The sequence below is a fragment of the Tribolium madens genome, unplaced genomic scaffold (assembly GCF_015345945.1).
Source record: "Tribolium madens isolate multiple individuals breed KSU strain unplaced genomic scaffold, Tmad_KSU_1.1 Scaffold_96;HRSCAF=242;Tcas5.2_LG5, whole genome shotgun sequence".
NCBI classification, from domain to species: domain Eukaryota; kingdom Metazoa; phylum Arthropoda; class Insecta; order Coleoptera; family Tenebrionidae; genus Tribolium; species Tribolium madens.
Genome location: NW_025401068.1, coordinates 4,712,141 through 4,734,593, shown reverse-complemented (window position 1 = coordinate 4,734,593; position 22,453 = coordinate 4,712,141). Strand labels below are relative to the sequence as shown.

At 31.9% G+C, this 22,453-nt stretch overlaps 2 protein-coding genes across 4 annotated transcripts in view; both read right to left on the bottom strand.

The window, feature by feature from the left end:
- Positions 1 to 15,418: 15,418 nt before the first annotated feature.
- On the bottom strand, positions 15,419 to 16,596 carry LOC123013101 (regucalcin-like). Its single transcript, XM_044411439.1, has 4 exons — positions 16,385 to 16,596; positions 15,926 to 16,333; positions 15,695 to 15,873; positions 15,419 to 15,648 (listed from the first exon to the last, which is right to left on the bottom strand). The coding sequence occupies exons 1-4, from the start codon at positions 16,536 to 16,538 to the stop codon at positions 15,481 to 15,483; spliced, it is 909 nt and encodes a 302-aa protein (XP_044267374.1). The 5' UTR covers positions 16,539 to 16,596; the 3' UTR covers positions 15,419 to 15,480.
- A 2,188-nt stretch (positions 16,597 to 18,784) lies between these two features.
- Positions 18,785 to 22,453, bottom strand: part of LOC123013197 — a 21,933-nt gene continuing 18,264 nt past the window's right edge. Inside the window, exons 1-2 of one of the 3 annotated variants that reach the window (XM_044411589.1) lie at positions 20,217 to 20,341; positions 18,785 to 20,020 (exon numbers count right to left, since the gene is read on the bottom strand). In XM_044411589.1, coding sequence (XP_044267524.1) covers positions 18,816 to 20,018 — 1,203 coding nt within the window. In that variant the 5' untranslated portion in view covers positions 20,019 to 20,020; positions 20,217 to 20,341 and the 3' untranslated portion in view covers positions 18,785 to 18,815. The other 2 variants (XM_044411586.1, XM_044411587.1) reach the window with 2 other exon arrangements.

Here is a 22,453-nt window from a genome sequence, read left to right as displayed (position 1 = left end):
TCCACATTAGACGATTTTATTAAAAGACGTTTGTCTTTTCCTATTGATTTTTTTATCACTAAAACAAAATTTTTCGTGAAAAAATATTGTTTCATAATCGGCTTATCAGCCAGCTGTCGCCCCACATTCCAATCCACTTTTTCCCAAAATAAATTTACTTAATCAAATCCGTGTTGACACGCCCTAGTTACCACCTTATCATTGCAAATCGCCGCATTCCATCCAATTGACACCCTTTTTATCGCTTGCTCCGTCCTTTGTTAATCCTTCCGTAAACCCTCGCGCATTATTCTCCGAATTTGCTCATAAAAATCCCAAGCATTGTTCTTGTCCATGTTTACTCGTCCGAATTAGACATTCATAATCCCCGCTGTGTCCCAGATAAAGCGCCATACAAATACTCGGCATGCCTCACCGAGCCGCAGTCATGTCTTTGATCGGAGTTTTACTGTTCACCTGTCTGGTATTTGCCGCCACCGGCGAGCATACTTCTGAAGTTAAAATCCGGGTCTCCGGAAACGAGACACTGAAGGACACCGCACGATACGTCCCCCCGGACCGTGGCGGAAACTACGGCGATCTGATCTACAGAACGAGAGAAAACGGCGATGTTTTGCTCCTGAGGGAATTGGTAGTTCTTGAAGAATTATCAGCATACGAGTTGGAGGTTCAGTGGTATGCCAGAGTAGACGCAAGACGGGTTTCCTCGGTCCGGGTTTTGAATTTAGGACGAGAAAGAGGGTTCTGCGAACGGGTTGATGTGCTTGGGGTAGAAGTACAAGCATGGCTAAGGGTGGCACCGAGGTATGACCCAAGGGTGCTTATTGAGATTTATGGTTTTTAAATTGTTGCTAATAAAGGTGGCTCTTGGAAACGATCTACTCTTATTATATCCCGTTCTTGAAAATAAAAGAAATAGGAAGAGGTGGATTAGGGCGTTTATCACAATTTGTGTCTGCTTCGGTGTGATTTCAGAGATTTTTTCTTTTCGGAAATGGAGAGCTTTGAATCGGTGGGAATTGACAAAACTGAGGAAAAATAAGAAGCTTTTATTCCTCATATTTGGAGATGTAGGACTCGGTTTTTATTGCATTACTTTGCCACTTTTTTAAAGCCTTCAAATAATTTTTTAGTGATTTTCAGCAATATTAATAAAAAGGCTCAAAAGTTCTAGTCTTAAATTGTGTTTTCGTTTTTGGTTTTTGATTGAAAATAAGGGAAAAGCTCCAACTGTAAAATCTCTTTGAGATAGTTAAAATTTATGTGGCCTAATGATCGCGTTAAATTCCCAGCTTGAGCTTCCCGTGTCAGATTCTTTTGATCCATTGACGTGAATTGCGGCCTGCACAGCTCATCCTCTTCAATTTCTCAAATTACAGCGAACGTAATTTACGATGCCATCGTGTGATCGGCGACTCGAAAATGAACTTTCATCGAACAAAATCCCAAAATGCATTTGCAAACATTTCCAATTTTCGTATATTTTTAATAGAAAAAGGACCGTTTAAGTAAACTCTCATCTAACTTCCCTTGTCAATAACTATCAACTATCCGCCTAAAGCAATCAAAATCAACTTGTTTACGCCGACACGAAACGATAAATTTGCTAAAGTAATTATTCGGGAGTCGCGAAAATAATCGCCGAATGTGCAGCACTCCCTTCGAAGCGCGCTTTAATTAACTTAGTTTTATGCAAGAGATTAAATTTTATGACTTTGTTTTAAACACTCTACTATTATTTTAAATTGTAATCGGGCCATTAGTGATGTTTCTTATAGACTCGGTAGAGACTCGTTAACGAGAACAGCGAGCAAAATTCAATAAAATTAGAAAAAAACTAGAGTCGGATTAATCTCGACGAATAAAAGTCATAGCAGGTTAAACTGTTTTTATTTCGGCAAGTGTTTACCAAAGAAATCAATGGTTAATGTTCAAAGTTCAAAATTTGCAGAATTGGGTCAATCGGAGTCATTTGTTTCTTTGATTGCAAACAGCAGTGCACCCAAGTTCGAGTTTAAAGACAGTGCAGTAGAAATGTTCGTTTTGGCCCAGTATTCTAACTAAATTTCTTTAAAATTAACTCTTTTTTAAAAGTGTGTCTATTTTTTAAAAACAAAACTTTAATGCATTATTAGTGCTAGGCAACCAGATATGCAGCAGAAAAATTGTTTTAGATATTTTATTAAAACAGAAAATAGTATATTACCTTATTAGGAGTACCTAAAAGTGATAGTTTATATGGCGAAGCTGAATGTTTATTTAAATCAACTCAGCCACATAAACTCAATTTTACTCCGAATAACATATAGGTACTATTTTGTCTTCAAATGTATTCAGATTGGAGTAAAGAGCAACACTATAATCAGCAAGTAAATGAGCAAAATAATAAGAACGCTTTGCAATTAAACCATAACAACGCTTATAAACAAACATCACGGGTCAGTATCGGAATCTGTGTTGTGAWTAAGAGTTTATGAATTTAACAAGTGTAGTTAGTAGTGAAAAATGTCGAATGCTGATAATCTACAGAAATTGCTAAAGCAGTGAAAGAGTCAAGAAAGAGACAATATTGGTAAAATTCATGGTAAAAGAAAAACGCTTAAGCGCAAATATAGAAATATAAAAGTGGTTACTTTTGTGATTTTTGCGGCTAAAAGCTTTTTTATTGTTAAACAGAATGCAAGAATTGATTAAAGCTTTCAGATGAGGTAATATAGCGTCCATTAATCCAAAAATCAGAAAATAAATCGAGTTGTTTTGGCCACAAAAAGACTTTTGTTCACTTAATTAACATTTAAATTCGTTCGAATCCATTGATCACTCTGTAATTTATTGCACTATATCTAGGATTAGCTTGCTTTGTTTGCACGAATCGGTAATAATGACAAACACAATCGTATGAAAAATGTAATCAATGAATATTCAAAAATAATTGAAATTTGAAATTTTACAATAAATTAGTCCAAGTTCGTCTCTCATTAAACCCCCGTTTGATTTTTCACGAAATCGCTGCGCTGAAAAACTGACGATTAAATAACGTTTTTTCTGTCGATTACTTCCGCGGCGTGTTTTTCACTGATAATCCGCATTTTGATAACCGTGACCCACTTCATTAAACGACTTTATCGTGCTTGGACTTCTGGAAAGAAAATTAAGGCAGCAGTAATTAGATTTAATGGCGGTATCGCCGGAAATAAGACTACACCTCGAAAATTTTAACTAGATGGAAAGGTCCTGTTTACAATTCTTGATCCTAGAGGAAGAGCAATGCAAGCAAAGGACTATTTATCACTTCGATTTATTTCTGTCTTTCTGTTTTATTGGAATTATTTATCGTCCAAGCTAGGCAACCAGTAATACTGGGCGCATCCGGCGTTTGCCCAAATCGCTCCAAGCTGTTTTTCATAACGTTTAATTTATTTGAGTACAAAGCTTTGAATTTTATATTCATCTAAATAATTTTTAATTCAGATTTTTATTACGCTTTATATTTGATCGCTCAAAGCCGGACGAACGTATTTTTTCTGCAAGTTTGTCGAATCTCTGGTATTTTTTAAATAAACGTAATATGTGAATTTTATGACGAGACGAAGAAAATAACAGTCGGCGAATCCGCCAGTTATACTGCATTTTATTTATGAGGCTTCTACTGCAGTTTATTGGAAAACCTAACTTTTGATATTTATTTATTACTGGAAATGTTTTCTTTGATTTGGTGTGGTTTAGTGCTATAGAAAATATTTACTTTAAAATATGGTTTCTGGCTGTACTAATTTTATTTTACTTCAATGGCAGGAAAATATTTTAAAATAAATATAACACCCGCAATGTTTAAAACTAAATGAATATCGATGGGAATTAAACGCAAGCGGCCGCATATGCGGCTAAAATTAGGCCGGCTTTAATTTTACATAAATAATTGCAACTGTGTAAATATATTTTTTTTAAATTGCGTAATCAAGTTGCAAATTAGTGAGAAATATTACGTTCACGCTGTAATTGAAATTTCTGAAATAATATAAAATTAGATAAAAAAATCTCGTCTCGACTCTATTTCTGTTAAATGTAATATAGTTTGCATTTAGAGTATTAGAAGTGAGAAAATGAAATTAAATAGTTATCTCAGCGCCTTCACCATTTTACACTGCAATTACACTAATTGTCTTACGTAAGTTTCGAGAAAAATCGTGACAGCGATTCAACATTTATTGTTTTCTTTTTACACAAAAAAACTTTAGATTCAACGACAAAACGTAAAAATCTTTCTTTTTTTGTCAAAAATTTAAATGTGCAGTGAGAAATTTAAACTCATAAGGTAGGTAATAAAAATAGGTGTCAACGACAATCCCTTGATATTTTCTTTTAATTTTTGGTAAACTTGTCTAACTTTATTAATTATAATAAAAGTGTTAAATAGATAGTTTCATTAAAGAGTTGAAATATGTTATATATATTATTATAAAAAAWTTTCTTATTGAAACGTAWAACTGATCTGCAATATAGTTTTGTGTATTCCGACTAGACTTAATAAATTTRTTCGCATCTTTTATAAATTTTGTGTTGAATAGTCTCTTTGTAGTTATTTTTCTTGTGGCGCCGCCGCCATTTCGCCTTCAATAGCCGCACACCCGGCTTTAAATCGTCCATTACCGCCGCCGATGTCACCCCGGATCCACTAGAAAACTAAATACGATCTGTTGGTTTTTACAGGTCGAGCCAACTGCCTGCAAAACAAGACCACATCCACCCTGTTTATATTTAAAACATTCGTGGCATTCGTCTCGAGAGTGTAAATTTTTTTATTATCAGGTGTTTTCACCCGGCATAAACTAGATTAAAAATGATCCTAAAAAAGTGAAATCCTCGCTAAAAATCCGATTAAAACTTTCCACATCCAATTAAGGCAAGTTTTGGACGCATACATGATTAGCAAGTTCTTCGTAGCCAAGCGAGCGTTTCCTTTTTAACATTCATTGCTATTATCGAAGGTAGAATCAACAAACCCAAAGTATCTTTTTTTCGGGGATAATCTCTCGACCGATTTGCTATAATTTACCGAAACGCTTCGAGTTTGAAACTGCGAAAATTTAGTAAACAATTCTCTAATGGAGTTTGAAAAATGACGATGTTTAAAATTCGGTTTTCGCGATCTCGAATGCTTTTTTCAGCCTGATGTAACATTTAAATTTAAATAATGCGCCATCAAATTGTTTTGGTATGAAAGGAACACTTTATGGACGAAAATTTGTATTATAAATTTATTAGCTTCCGAAATTAGCTTCTTTGAAGACGTTTTCCATGTGCAGTTGTGATTTTAATTAAAATGCATATAACGTAACTTGATGGTTTTTAAGTACCATAAAGCTTGGTTCCGAGTGAGTTGTAAAAGGTTTTATTTGACCTTTTCAAAATTTACATTTGGTAGTGTGTATAAAAGATAATGATATATTTCAAATGTTGGTTTTACAGTATCAAGCCCTACTTTTTTGTAACTTAACATTCATAAACAGTAACGAGAACGCTTCAAAAGCTTCAACTTAATACCACTTCCATTTTTGTCTGAATCTTCCGTACACTCCATTCCTACTAATTAAATAATTTCGCTATTCATTCAAACCCGCTTGCAAGTTTTCATCAGCACGATAAAAGTTTCATATGATGGCAAAGTTGATGCGTTAGCGACGAAGAATTTTATTAATGCATTTATGTAGATTCCCAGCTATTTTACATGAGAATACCGAAACGTAATAAAAAAGTTATCGCCGAGTGTAAAATCCATGAAATTTTAGTTATCCGGTATTTACGGGAAGAATATCTAAAGCTTTCGTACGCATCTCGAGTTTGTGCGGTTCTTCCATTTTACGTGACTAATTGGGCGGCAAAGTGCTCCTACAATGGGGGCCTCTTGTACCAACTCGAGAGTTGTTATAGAAAAATATGTCTAGTTTCGTATTGGCTCGAAATTGGTAAATGAGTGCTCAAATCTGCTATTTCGAGATAAACTCGTCAAACAAAACAGGCGAAATCTCGAACTGTGAATGACAAACGAAACAAAAACACGAAAAATTAATTAATTATAAAACGTATGTAACAAGACTAGAGTTTTGCATTAATAATTCCTGCACTAAATAGAAACGAAATGCCGGTTATTAAATAGTTTTTTATCAACGTTGAGTTGGAAAAGCGTTGCGAAATACCAAAAATCAGTTAATAATAAATCCGTTTAATTAAAAAAATATATTGTCATTGATTATTATTTTTTCGTAAAATAATTAAACTGAAGAAAAAGAGAAATCCGAAATAAACTTAGCCAACCTATAATTGTTCTCTAAACAAATAATTTTAGCTTTAAAATCCATACTCGTAAACGAATTCTAATTAAACCTAAAAAACCAAGYTGTGATTCTAAAATTAAATTGACATCAAACAAAAAAATTAACAAGTCTCATATGTTTATACATTCGCCAGTGTTGCCAACTTTACTTTAGAATAACAGGTCACTTTAACCGCAAACACGGTATACTCGTATTTACAAGTAATTGTTTTCGCGAAAATTGAAATTTTGCTTCAAACAACAATAACAAAATATTGTTATTTGAAATTAATTAAAACAATTCGAAACAAACTGAAAACACCTAATCTCTCTTAAACAATTAATCGAGTTTACCAAAGTTTAACTAAGCCTTAGATAATCTTAAAACAAACCTTTATCTAATCTTATTGAATCCTAGTCTAAACCTGAAACATCAAAATGTATATCAAAATACAATTTGCAGAACCTGATCTCTTAAACCTTGACTAAACCTAAAAAAAAACAAATTTGCTTAAAAGAACTTAAAAGAAATACAAAACTATTACAAGCAACTCTAGACAAATTGTCCAGCACTTAAATTATTTTGAAATTTAACTTTCCAAATTTATTAGAGGTCTTAGGTTTAAGGCTCAACTACAACGTTTTTAGAAGAATTAGGAAACTGGATAATTTTTCTTAAGACAACTTAATTTATTTATTTTAAACCTTAAAAGTGTCTTTGCTTTATCTAAGTTTATTAAATTGAGATTTCACGTTTTACTCAACTAAATACCTATGCTCAAAAAAAATAATTAAAAAATCTTAAACTTAATATAGCCTCAAACGTTAAAATCAGACCTTGTGAAGCTTAACTCTTATTTTTTTTATTTCTGTGCTGTATTGAACCCGAGTAGATTTAGAATTGTTAGAGAATATAAACTTAATTCTGCGTACCTATAAATTTAAGATGAATGAAAAATCATATGACATAAACCTAGACAACCTACTCACACAACGTATACTTTTTTAAAAACGTATTTTTCTATAAATAAAAAGTGTGTTTCTGCTTTTCGTTGATCCTCCACTCATTCTTATCGTCGCAAAAAAACGCAATTTTTGCTTTGAAAACGCACTAACACTATTTACAAATTTCCCATTTCGCGTCGGTAAAATTTCCATAAGAAGCGCCTCACCCTTCCGAATTTGCGAACGACGCGAGTGTATCGGCGTTAAGGAGCTGTTACGGCAATTTAATTTTCTTTGAACGATGAAATCGTTATCAAAAATCAATGTGGCACGTCGACGCGAATAGATACGTCCCGGAAAAGATAAGACCACACGCCACACTATCCCTATGATAGATTATACGTCCCGCGAGTCTGTAATTCCCTTATCGAGAGGACATCTTTCAGCGATCATATAAAACTTGAAGAAATAATGTTGAAGGATAAAAAAGACCCAACTTTATTCTCTCTTGTAATAAAACAGACGATTTTGCTCACGAGAGTTTTTGGCGACGCATTATTCGACTTGTCACTGTTACTCCGCAAGGAGGGGCTTAGAGTTACGTTAATATTGGCATAATCGGCTTGCATGCATTATGCATAAGGGAGAATATTATTATATAACATACGCTCGATTGCGTGGGAATGAGATGAACGGTTGGAGGAATTTTTTATTACTCGGAGGAGAAGATGAGACGCGAAAGGGCACTCGAGGAACGAATCATTTCAAAACCAACAATTTTCAGTCAAACTTAAGAGATTTCAAAATGTTTTTACCCTTTAATAATCACAAAATTTAAATAAAAATAGTTCAAGTTTAAAAAGCACGACTCCCAATACAACCCGTAAGTACACTAAATCTAAGATGGTTTACTTACATTATAAACTGTGATTATAGGTTACCACAGTTTATAATATTATTATGATGTACATAAAACACTAAAACTTAATAAATTATAAATATTCAAAATTGAGATCAAATAATGTATAGTCCACCGTAAACAGTTTTAATTTAACACTGTTAATTAAAATAAAAATTAAATGCTAGTTATACTTGGCACTTTATAAATTTAATTAATTCTATTTTATAGTCCGAATTCGATTCAATAGCAATAATGCGAATTAGACATTTAAATTTTTTATTAACTTGAGTGGTTAACGTCCGGAAAACGATCGTAAAACTAATTTAAACAAATTGCAAGTGGCGGCCTGTCTCAATATTTCAAAAATTCTGCAGCCGACGTAATTACTTCCAGCAGTCTCAGACTGACTTGATTTCAAAGAACAATTTTCATTCCAATACTTTAAACGAATCATTCCTTTTGCCTCGATACGAATTTAATATTAAAACCGCCGGAGAGAGGCTCATTTTTTCATTAGACATTGTACAGATCTGGCCGAAAAAACCTACTGTGAATTTTAACGACCTCGAAGTTTAAAACGACCAAATTACCAACTTGAAGCTTAACACATGTTTAGTCATTACCGTAAACTATAAAACGGTCTTGATGAAGACGTGAAGCCACGAATCAGAAACACAATTCCAAACTTAAACTCCGGTCCAATCGAAACTTAATGACAGTCGTAAAATAGAGTAATGAGCTTTTAATTATTGCCTAAGTTTTTCAGCGTTGCATATTTCATTACCCTCGAGGCAGACAAAAAATCCAAACGTTTTACTCTTGTAATTGGAATTTTTCACTGAACCGGTCTGTAAACTTTTATTAAGTTATACGAAATTTAATTTGATTGATTTTAATTTATTCACAAAGCACTTGATAAAATTGCTATTCTATATTATTCATAGGTTTAATGGCTGCAAGATAGTCAAGCCATGATTCTGGTGCGTTCAAATGAATGAGAGATAAAAAAACTATAATAAGTAAAATTAAAGAGGCTTAAGCCGAATTAAGCTCAGTACACAAAACTTTACATGAAAAGTGTATTAGGCTCAGCAGAATAAAGTTGGAAATTTTAAGTGCTGATTCGAGCAAAATACATCTACAATTAAGTAGCTGGAAAACTTTATAATAAATTTTACTCGTATAAAATTTAGAAGCTCACAAAAGTCTATAAATCTTAAATTTGAATTTTTTTAATATAAATAAAAACTTAAAATTGCTAAAAAATTAAATTATGCATTTTTTCTTTTGTATTTACATAAATAATACAAGGTGATTTTGAAGTGTGTGCAAATATTTTCAGAAAAAATCTAAACAACTCAACTTTCCTTATCCGAAAGTTTATCGTTAAATTAATTGAATAGATTAAAATTTGGGGTACAGGTTTTAACTTTACCAGCTCAAATTTTAAACATGTATAATGTTTAAGGAAAACAAACTCTTCAAAATGTGTTACATTGTTTAAAAAAAGTTGTGTTAAAATTAGTAAAAACAAACACAGAAAAAAGTGTTCTCATATAAAAAAATCATAAAACGGTAAACATTTTGCATTATTTTTTTTGTTGAAGATAGCACCGAATTTTGTTACCTCAAATGTTACCAACAACTAGCAATGTTAACTTTAGAATAAAGTACTCAAAAAGTTCAAACTTAATTTTTTTAGGAATAATTCCGACGCCAAAGTGGAGGTTGCACAGAAACTATAAACATTCGAATGAGACAAGTTTTCTTATTTTGACTTTTTTTAAGCTCTACTACTTGCACATACTTTAATCATCCAGTTTTTGTAAAAGTAAAATGTAGTTTGATTTTGTCCCGGCGCATCCACCATTTTTAAAATTAACTCTTCATACATTTATGTAATTCAAAATATAATATTTGAAACTTTAACACTGCATAATTTTGTTGTTTTAGCCACTTATGATTACTTAAACTAGCAGTGGTTTATTGCAAACGCAAATTATATTTAAAGCATTACATGCATTAATGTAAATTTGTTCTTTAATATTCTCTGTTATGGTAAACTATGTTAATTTTGGTAAAGAGTTGTGTATGAATGGTAAATTAAAAATAAATAAACATGAAAACAATATAACAAAAAGAATAAATATTTATTCTTTTACCTTATCAAAAAAAATCTAATTAATTTCCTTTCTCAAGTTAAGGAATTATTTTTAGAGCAAAATTTGCGATTAAATACAAAATTGCTTTTTGATTACTTTCTCTTTTATGTTTTAGCAAAATCAACAATAAAATATTCAAAGCAAAGAAAGGGAAAAAGTCGGCGACATTTACCCTAAAATGAAAAAAAAATGTTCCATTTAACAGTATTATGATTTTCTGATGTTCAAAACCCTCTAACCCGTCCACAATCCTCTTTATTAATTCCGAGTTTTCGATGATTAAATTTCTCTGGAGCAGACAGACTGCCAATATTTATTTTACAAAGAAATATCTAAGGCGCTGAAAATTTTATGAATTCCATTTTCCTCTCGGAACTTCTCATTAATTGAGCAAATTCTTAATTAGGCGTTAGATAAAACAATGATCATTTATTAACGCCGATTCAGATAAAAAATAACATTTAGGCATTGCATAAACATTAGTTACTTTCAGGATATCACTCTGAAAATACAATATTCCTTCCCAATTCTCTCAATAATGAAGCACCCGAAAACTTCCAAACTTAAAGACAAATATCGCAGATGGAGAGAAAATGGAAATTATTCAAGACCGATATTCGATCGGTTTAATTGCCAAACAAAGTTTGCAAAAATGCCAACATTCTGAAGTTTTAATTAAAACTGAAACTTTAAAAAATTCGACTTGACCATTTTTAATGATCAATTTTTAATAAATGGCAAAAGTGATTTTAATTACAAGTCAATTTAATTATATTTTTATCGCTTTTTAGCGTGTAAAAAAACTGAAAAAATTGAGAACCCACCGACCTTCCAGCCTTTAGTCCAGGGGTCAGCCCCTGGCTGCAACTCGGCACATTTTCACATCGTTAAGTTTCAGCACCTGCACACGCGTTCTCGCGTGACTTTTTCAGACAGACATCGAACATGATTCGCGTTTACGACGACACTGAAACTCGGCCCGTTTCAAACCTGAAACTCAAGTTTCAGAGCGCAACCGTACCTGCGCATTGCGCGCGACATTTTCCAGATTTTTGGCGCTTTTTCGAAACGAGAAGCTCATTAGCTGATTAAGCTCTTGTTTATTCGCTCCGCGCTCAAATCGGATCGTTTGCAGCAGGATTAGGGAGAGACTCGCAGACTTCTTTTACATCTGCAATTAGTCGCCGAGAGGGATTACACAAATTTATGGCAAGTTGCGGTTGTCTCCGAGCTGCCTGAGAATTTTTACGAAAAAGTTTGCGAGTCCTGTTTTTAAAAGCTTAACATTGTTTTTGGTATAAAGTTGGGGGTTATAGACCGATAAAGCCGATTTTACGACCGGTTTTCAATAAAGTATATCTTGATTTTAAATTTATTAACTCCTAAAAGCTCACACGAGCGAAGCTCTCAATTTAAAAATRAAGAATGTTTTAAGAGAGTTAATTTAACTTCTTGCCGGATAAATTAAATTAAACTTCATGATGTATTTTCAATGTCGGGATGTTTAAAAAAAAACTGTTTTATAATGTTTTTATTTGAGACTTACAAAAATTACATAAAACGATTTTAGCAAGAGAAACAAGATTATTCTGACAGCAGGCGAGCCAATGCAACAGGTGTAATGTTCTGGTAAGTTTAATTTCACACAGTATTTTATTACAAGAAAGAAGAATGCCAGGAGTTAATAATGTGTCTTTTCTGTTTTGGTCTTTTTTTCGACGCTTGAAAAACTTAATAAAATGCAGTTTTGTAATTCTAGTATTCTAATTTTAACAAAGGATAAGAAAAGCACTGTATACTGTAAAGCGTCTTTAGTTACTGCTCTTTATTTTTATTACAAAAATATAAAACAATAAAACATGTATTTATAAAACAAATATTTCTGTTAGAGGATTGCAAGAAAACAGTAAAAACTCAAAAATTAGTTAAAAACAGAAAGAAAGTATGTAATTATAAACTTTTACCGTTTAGTAGAATATTTTCTTTATGCATAAAAAAACAAAAGAATGTAAATTAAGAGTACCACAAACATAAAAATAAAGTAGACTAAATTAAACAACCTAAAAAAGCCTAAATTAAAATATCAACAATGCGGTTTAAAATTTTGTTTTGTTATCCACACCTAAAACAATTCAAAACTTAATTCTTATAAAGAAACCTGAAACCCAGTATAAAATTCAGTTTTACGTCAATCTATCCCAAAATACACAAATTTTTTGCAACTTGAAATCAGTTCTAATCTAGACTTTTTTTGTAATGTCACCAAAAACAGGATAAATATATAAACCTAAATAAACCTACTGGACGACTCAATAAAACATTTAATTTTACCTAAAACAAAGTAAAAATTTATTTCAGTCGTTTCATCCAATTCAAACATTCCATGTAATCAACTTAAGTTAATATTGCAACCTATTTGTAAAACAACTGTGAACGCAATTTTACCTAAAAACCTAAAAAAAGTATTTGAGATAACCTAATTCAAGTTAATAAACTTTATTTTAATCGTAAAAAATCAAAATCTTATTTTTGTCAGATCTAGATAGGTGTATCAAATAAAGACTTTTCAGGATTCAAACTTTTATTTTAAATTAAACCTTTGTTTAAATCTAAATTATCTATCTACTTAAAGTTAATAAACTTAAGCCGGCTTACACTGAAATGTCATATCTGAATCAAATTGATTTGTACTCATTATCCTGGGTTAAAAAAATTAAACAAATATGAAAATAAATAGATTATTTATTTTCTACTCAATGTTGAAGAGTGCTTTTATCCACTAATTTCAGTAGATAAAGTAGTCTTCTATAGTCTATAGTAGTGAAATAAAGTAATTTTTATCTACTGTTTATATTTTATCAACTAATTTCAGTAGAAAAAGTTGTCTTTTATCGTCTAGTGAAATAAAATAATTTTTATCTACTGGTTATATTCAAAATAAAACGAAATATTATACACGACGATAAAGATTGCTTGTCTAAACAATAAACAATTTCTTTATCGTCTTGTATAATAAATAACTATTTGTTATTGGTTTAAATAATAATTTTACTCTAAATAAAAAGACTAAGTTTAAGCTGGTTAAACTGTGATTTAAGTTTTAAGTCCGAAACAATAAACCTAATTTACATTTTGTCTTGATATTGACTTGATCGCTTTGGGTAGAATTTAGTTTTCTAATTTAAAACAAATACACGGGAATAACGGGTTAATTCTATTCCTTGATTTAAGTAATTTGATTCCAAATTCAATTTTAAAACTTTTTGTGATAACATTTAATAGGAATTTTTAGGCAATTGATTGCCGAAATATGTTTCTACGGCGTAAAATTATTATATTTTTATAAATTTGGGAAAGCGACTTTGTTACCTTTCACCCTTTCTAATTTATATTGACTTTAAATTACAATAAAGCTGATTGCTATGATTCAAGTGTATTAAATTTTGTTAAAGTTTGCTAATACTTACATTTTGCGCTGTTTACCTGTAAAAAAGAAAAAAGTATTAAATTTTCGTGCCACTGCATTGCAGCTTTAAAAATTTACACAAGCTCTCATCACCCGAAATATCGCAGTCCCAAAAATGTAAACCTTCTCCAATTTCTCCTGATTTTATTATTCTCATAAATAAACATTGAAGTAAAGCATCGGTGCGGTTTCAGGGTCATGAAAGTGGCGTCAAGTGAGAGCAGTAATGATAAGAATTTAGGAGGAAGGTGTAGTGGAGGTGATTAGGTTTTTATCATTTTTGATTTGTTTGTTTGCTGATTGGGTATAGATATAATGTTTTTTATTTTGAGGAGTTTGTTTCAGAAAATTCGTAACTCTAGAATCAACATTGAATCAACTGAATCGGTCTTTCTCGTTTTTGTAAGTTTTTGTGCACAGAGTATAAAATAAAACTTAATTTTGCCTTGTTAGTTCCATTTTATTTTGATGAGTAACCTTTTTTTTCCTTTTTCTTTATTGACATAATCCACCATTTCCTTATTGTCACTGTCATTTAATCTGTATTTTGAAAATTTATAAATCTAAAATGAAACCAAATATAATTTTTAGGATAATCATATATACATTATTCACTGTTAAGAATGGAAAAAGTTTGGACTGTCTTATGTGTTCTGACAAGACATGCAACAATCGTGAAATGAATAAAATTACCTGCGAACAATTTTTTACTTCTTCTACACAGCAGTGTTTTCTAATAATTTCAAGACATGAAGGTGATAGATTTAACACATGTCGACTCTTCTTTATTATTAAGTACTTTTTTCTCTAAAGGTTCGGTACAGGAATTGAGAGGTTGTATTAGTGAAATGTTTGTCCAGATGCTTGATGATTGTGGTGTAATTAAACATAATAGTGATATTAACCTTTTCTCGACCAAAGCTGATAATAACAAGAGTTGTATACTTTGTGATACAGATTATTGCAACCACAAAGAAGGTGAAGGTAATTTTGCAAACACTGTGAATTTTTACACATTTTATTACTTAAGTTTGTTCATTTCCTTGATTTTGTAGTAGTAAAATATCTAAATAAACTTTTTGGAATGAAATTAAAAAATAATAGACGTTTACAAATAATTCAAACGTGATCTGCTTAGTAGATGTTGTAATAGTTGTCAATTTCAATTTCAAAAATGAAGGCAAATGTCATTTGCACAATRACACTATTTGTTTTTTTATTTTTTAATTATGGGAAAAGTTTAGAATGTCTTATGTGTTCCGATAAGACCTGCAATCCTCGTGAGATGAATGCGGTTACATGCAACCATTTGTTTAATTCCAGTATCTACAAATGTTTTCTCATAACTTGGAATTACAAAGGTGATATTATTTTTTCTCAGTTCTTTGCCCGACATTTCTTTTTCAAAGGTATAAAAAAGGAAACTAGAGGTTGTATAGGCGATTTGTACCTCCGGCTGTTGAAAGATTGCGGTTTAACTAATCATACTCACATCACTAAAAATGATTTTATTGCTACGCCTCAAAATGCAAACAATACTTGTGTACTTTGTTCTTCAGATCTATGTAACCATAAAGTATATGAAGGTAAAAAATCAGGAGTTACTCGTAGTTGTAATGCTTACACAATTGTTTACTTCAGTTTACTCTTTTTTTTATTATTGTATAGACTTAATGTTAAATAAATTATAAAATTAATTCAGTTTGAAGTTGACTCCGGGGAGTCCTCTGGCTCCGGTCCCTGTGACTCTATAAGTGGCCCCATTGACGGGCGCTGGCAATTTCTTCTCTCCGATTTCTAACCGTCCTGTAGTAACAAATAATTCGTCCAAATTAGGGCCCCCGAAAGTTACAGAAGTTATCTAAAATCGATATTAAAATCTATTTTTTTACAAGTAATGAAGTTACCTGTTGTGCAGCCATATTTACGGTGTCTAGCAATGTTTCACTCTTACTGCCATCGATTTTAAGCACTCGGCTACCCTCAAAAACTGCCACCCATAGATTATCATCGGTGTCTATAGTCATACCATCGGCAGTACCCGGTACATTATTTTTTTTCAACGTGAATAAAACTTTTCTGTTGTCTACAAAAAAATTATTATTTCGAATGTTCAACAACGAAAATTTAATTCTTACATATCGTCCCAGTTTTTACGTCGAAATCAAATTGATCTATTGTCCCTGTTAAAGAGTCGATGTAATACATTTTTTTTGCCTTTTCGTTAAAAGCCAATCCGTTTGCAATTCGGATTTTGTCCAAACATTTTTTTAATTGCTTGTTAGAATCCAAGGAATATAAATGGCCCAAAGGTTCACTTTTCATAAAATCATCTTTGTTCAAAGTTTGGCCACCGGCCCACAAACGGCCTTCGGAATCACATTTAGCATCGTTGAAAATATTATYCACAGTGGCTAAGTTTTCGACGATTTGTATTTTATCACTCTCACCATTCCACGAAATAATGACTAATTCGTTATTTAGTGAAATTACAAATTGGTCCTTTTTTCCTTCGACTGGGATTATAAATGAAGCGGTTTTCGGTGCTAAGAATTAAAAAAATAATTTGTAAATTGTTAACGGCTTTAAAAACTTACCAACTGATACTTTTGCGACTTTCTTCGTTGCTGGGGTATACTTTACGATACTTTGGTCTAAAATATCAACAAAATAAAGGCTTTGAGTTGCTGTATCCCAATGGGGGCCTTCACCCAAGCCATAGCCTTCTGTTACTATTTCAATTGTGTGCATTTTAAAATCAGAATGATAGTGTTGATAGTATGTAGTTTGTGACGAGATATCAACAAGGTCAGAAACATTAACAGATTGCAACTCATTGTCTGAGTATTGATATTTATAACAAATGTTATCACTTAATTACAATTTGCTGTTACAATTTTGATTGAAGTGATGACGTCACTGTCACTTTTTCTCCTTCAATTTCTCAAATATTTGGGAAATTAAATGAAGTTGTAAAAAATGTAAACCTTCTCCAATCTCTCCTGATTTTATTATTCTCATAAATAAACATTGAGTCCTTTCATATACACTCCTGATAAATCCTGCAAAACTTGATAGATCGCCYCATTTATTCAGAAAAAGTGAAATAATTTTTCTTAGCACATTCTTATTTCGTATTCTTATCTTAATACGTTCTGACAGCGCCATTTAAAAATTAAAACATGCTGGTAGAACAGGATGACGTTGTGTGTTTCGCGTCGCACGCAAATCCCTTCCGCAGGAATGATTTTAAAATTTACTCCCAACTACGGGACCCATATCCATTAACTTAAACTCCAATCTAACTTCGTTAGACGCCATTAATATTTATAGATGTTGTACAATGGATTCGATTAATGGCGAAACACCGACACGAAAAACGAAAGATATTCACTCGAGTCGAGAAGAGTTAACACGCCACTTAATTAGACACGTTCACTGACGWTATTTCCTTTAATCCCAAAGAACAAAAACTCGATCAGGAGCTTTCGCATCATCTAAAACACGATCTTTACTWTCTTACAATGCTTCTAAAATTACCAGTAAAATTTTCAATTGATATTAAACGAGAATTGTGATGAATTCATTCAAGTTTGTGTCGAGATAATTATTCGCAAATGCGGTTCCAGTCGTTCCATTTCCAAACAGAGCAACGAAGTTGGGGTTTACCGACCGCAAGCGCTGTCATCTGCCACTTTTATTAACACTACTTTGGGATGCGACAAGAGTGAATTAATTGTAATTCACTTATCTGCTGAAAATTCCGAGAGATTTGTGGATTACTGGAGGTAGGAATTAATTTAGTTGAAACAACAGAGGGGCTTGTTGCTAATAATTGGCACGAAAATTCATTGCACGAAAAAATCAACGGCTTTTTTTCTGTGGAAATTGTGTTGAAATATGAAAAAATGACACGAAATTAAACACATTCGGTTAAAACATTACACTTTATCCAAGGGTCAAGGTCATAAATAAATAATCCACTAAAACCCAAAGCCTAAAGCCGGAAAAAGCTTTCCTAAAAGTTTGCCCAAATACCGCTAAAATAAATTAAACAAAATTTTTAATTCAATATAAGCTTATGACTATGAAAATTAAATACATATTAAAAATTTGAATTATTAATTAATAAAAAAATTGAATTTTTTTACTTGTTTGAGTTTTCTACAGCAGACACAAATTTAAAATATCTAAAATATCACATTTTAATATTTATCAACATTTTTTAATTAAATAGTAAATTCTTCTGTAATAATGCACACTCGACATTTATTGAAATTTTTTAAACTTCTCCACCTGATTAAATAAAAAAAATAATGTATTATAATTTTGAATATTTAAAAGAAAATAAAATTATCCCAACCAAGAATTCACCTACGAGTAGTCATAACCTGTTTACTTAGGATATTATTTATTCCTGGTAAATATGTGCTATGTAAAAAAACTAAAAAATTGTTGTTTTCAACTAATTTTATTTATTATTTATATTTAATGCATTAATTATTTATAGTCAACATTTTTTATTGATAAAAGTTTTATTAGTTATAATTTAGTAGAACAAAATAATAACGTTTGAAATGCACTTTTATTTTAGAATAAAATATTAAACAAATTTACATTTACCCTTTAAAACAGGTATAAAAAAATCAGCAAAATTTTGTATTAAAAACAAGCGTTTATTTTGTGCCTTTATACATAGGAATTTTAATGTTTTCAAATTCTCACTCTAATCTAGGTATAAAGTGAAAAATACACTATTACTTTTGCATACCAAATCTACACCATCTCATGCACCACCTAATAAATTTTATCCTGTACATGTTACCCAATCCTCCCTATTATTCGTATTTTGTTCCGAGACAACAGTAATTAATTTATCCGACTTTGCGCCACTATAAACCCATTAAACGTGACACCGACTTTAAGAGAAAGTCATCAAGCTATCAACTGTGACGTTTCTTGCCTACATCGCCCGAAAACAAACCACAATATTTTACTTAAAACATTTATTTTCAACGATACATCATACTACGAAAACAACATATCCCTGAGTTCGAGCACGTCTTCGTACAACATATTTTTAAACTTCTCGTTCTTATTGTAAGACTCGATAATCCATTTCCCCCGCTCATCAAACAAGAACTTCCGAAAACTTTCCTCCGACTTCAACACATCGACGTAAATTTCATCGGCGACGAAAGTGAAGGTGTGATCGAGAATTGCGCGAATTTTCCCAGCAAGCATATAATTGTCACATGATTGAAGAAAATCTTCAGTTGAAGGAAGCCCCTTTAAACCCAAACACTGTTGCAAGTTCTTGTAATAATGTTCAATCAAAAGTTTGGAATTTTGGGAACGAAAAGTCCGACACGTGTTCGTCATCAAAAACTCAGCAATGTCCTGTTCCACAAATCCGTATTTGATGGTTTGGAAGTCCAAAAGTTTGCTCTCGACAGGCTTACCATTTTTATACCGGTGCAAAAAATTACTAGTCCAGAGATCTGAATGCAAAATACCACTTATTAATCCTTGGGGATTTCCCAGCTCCTGAATTTCCCCAAGCTTTTCTTTAAACGCATCGTGGGACACGTGATTCTCCCGAATCAAATCGATCAATTGAAGTAGACCTTCGATGGACGCTTGCAACCACTTTGAAGCAAGAGGATTGTCATTATGTTCCAATTTGTCTTCAAGTAACTCTTTATAATCATCAATTATGCAATACTTTTTGCTCAATTCTTTTGACTTGCATCTCTCGTAGATAATACTGGAAGCGTGAAATTTGGCCAAGGCTTCAAGTGAGGTTAGACAATGGTCCAAATCGAACAGTTCCCTTTTTGGAGTCCCTTTAAATTCGCTTGACAAGTCCTCAATGACTGTGATATAAGGCTTGAAGAAAAATCCTCTTGGAGCAAAAGAAATATCGATTTGGTGTCTCTTAAACTGATCCAAAAGACCGAAGTAGAAGGCTTCTTTCTCATACACTTGGATAATTTTCGAAAATTTTGACATGAAAGGATTTGTGCTTAAAGTTTTCACGAAAAAATCCTGGCTCCCATTTTCATCTTTGAAGACATACCCGATCCTGAGAGTAAAATGTTCCCCAATTAGACCTTGTAGAGGATTCCGAAAATTGACAATTTTGAACGAACTTAATTCGAAATTGTCGCTGTTGAGAAATTTTTTCAAAACTTGCTTACAGTCCTCTTCTAACAGTCCTTGTTCTGCCATGTCTGCAAATAAATATTCCATAAATTTCATTGGATTTTTTTTAACTCACTTGCTGTAGAAGACAGGTTTTAGATTACAACTTCGCAAATAACACTAATCTACTTTCTACAATCTACTATTGATACAATAATAAATGTAATCTCGGTGAAAGCGTGTACTAGCGATGATCGTTCTACCTGAACTGTTCTCACTACTCACATTTCTCAATTTTGTTTTGGTATGTGTAATTATCCAAAATAAGACTTCTACAAACCGTTTCAACAATTTCCTTAACAAATTACGATAACAGTTTCACAAATGAGCAATGAATGTTTAAGTTTGAGTCATTCAGCCAAGGTAACAAACCAATGAAAACACAATGACGAGCAGTGATTAATTAAGAATTATTGCAAAATCATTAATTTTTTTCTTGAAAAATTTTATCTAAGATAATGCTAATGATAATGATAATAACTATCCAAGTGCAAATGTACTTTACGAGTACATCATGACTACAGGCAATAAACCTAATCTTTATCGGTTTATCACATACTACAAAGTCAACAAGACCTCTTTACTATTAAAAGTTTTTATTCGTTTTTTTTTAATCTGAGAGAGCCTGTGGCAAAAGCTCGTTATGTTTCATTTACTCAAAAAAAAATAAAAAAATTTGGCCCATTTTCCGTGCCCCTAGATTTTGAGCTGGGTCTCGTTCATCCGCCATAAATCCAGTATAGATTATAAGATAAATAAGGATATAAACACAAAGCGATTGTGTACATTAACTTATAGCCTTAGGATATTAATTAGCGTTTAACGTGACTTTAATAACTGAGATAAAGCGTGTAGAATTCTCCCAACTCGAACCGTTGCAATACAACAGCTACTTCCGATAATTCAGATCGCCCATTTCTCTTAAAAAAAAATAAAAAACATAAAAGCATTATTTACGAAAACGCAAATGGCTTTCCTCTCTTTATAAATGCAAACCTTAAGTGAAGGAGACACCGTGAAAGCGCTTTTTACAAATTACTTTTAATTCGTCGAGATAATGGAGGTATTAAGAATGAGAATCTTTAGGTTGTGTTCGTGGCCGCATCATATTCGGCACTTTATCTTTCACGCTCCAAAAAGAAAAGCGCCTCCTGTGAACAAATGTTTTATTTAATTTGAAAAGTTTTCGGCGTTAAATCGCTGCAAGTGCGTACAATATCACAACGACGATAAAATTACAAACTTCCGACATTTACACGTCATAATCGGGGACAAAAGAGATGCGAAAATTAAATCTGACGTCGGTGTTAGCGAAGCCACGACGAGATATTTTCGAGTATTAGATGTGATGAAGAGGAGACAAAAGACGGATTGTTGGATGCAAACGTCGTAGGTATGTAATATTAGCACTGGTTTATTATTGTCGGTGAAACAATGTGCAGTATGCTCCAATGACCACAGACGATGTTACAAACGGTATTAAACGGACAAGTTCACGTGTGCTGTTGTTATTATGGTCGCAAACGCAATCAAGCTGTAATTGCCATGCATTCTTCACATAGTATCGGGGGGATTAAGCCGATTGGACTTTGTTGCGCTGTTTTAATATTCCACATTGAAAAGAAAATACTAAAAGGGTGATTTCGTGTCTTTGTGATATTAAGTAGTGACGGGTTTTGGCTGTGGTCGTAATTGGGTACTCGGGAATATTATTCATCAATAGTCATTATTGAATAATTTCATTTACATTTCAAATATGGTCGTATGTTGTGTTTGTCGGGAAAGTTTGTTAGTCACTATGTTAATATAATTGTTCATGTTAATTTCTATGAAGTTGGTGTCAATGGTTCCGCATTGCCGAGGATTGAATAAACTTTCAAAGCGCAACAAAAGGCTACTGTTCCAAACGTTAAATCATAAAGAACAAACGCGAAAAAAGCTCAATGTTGTAGTTGCAGAAACATCAAAACAATTTCTGTTACAACTTTTGAAAACCGCTTCCAATATTGTCAAGTAACGGCAAACGAACTCAAAACATCTAAATAATATAAAACGGAATAAAATATTTTTTTTTATTAATAAAAATCTGCAATAAATTTTAATATTTAAAAAAAACAAATTAAACAAATAAAACAGTTTTGAGCTCGATTTTGAGTTTTGAGACGTAAAAATTGCTCTAAAAGTAAATTTAAAAAAGTGCTTAAATTATGTATGTATATTATAAACTATAAATTATGCCTATATTCACACAGTTCTAGTTTTTTTTTGCTAAAACTCTGTTAGAAACAAAGTTTAAAAATTTATTAAATTCTAGATAACTAAATTAACGGTAATAGAAAAACCAAACAAACAGTATTTTTGTTTATTTTCTGCTTTTTAGCAAAACTTGATTAAAAATATTAAATTTTCAATTAAATCGATGGAAAATACTGCAAGTATACAAAAAACTTTTTTTACAACTT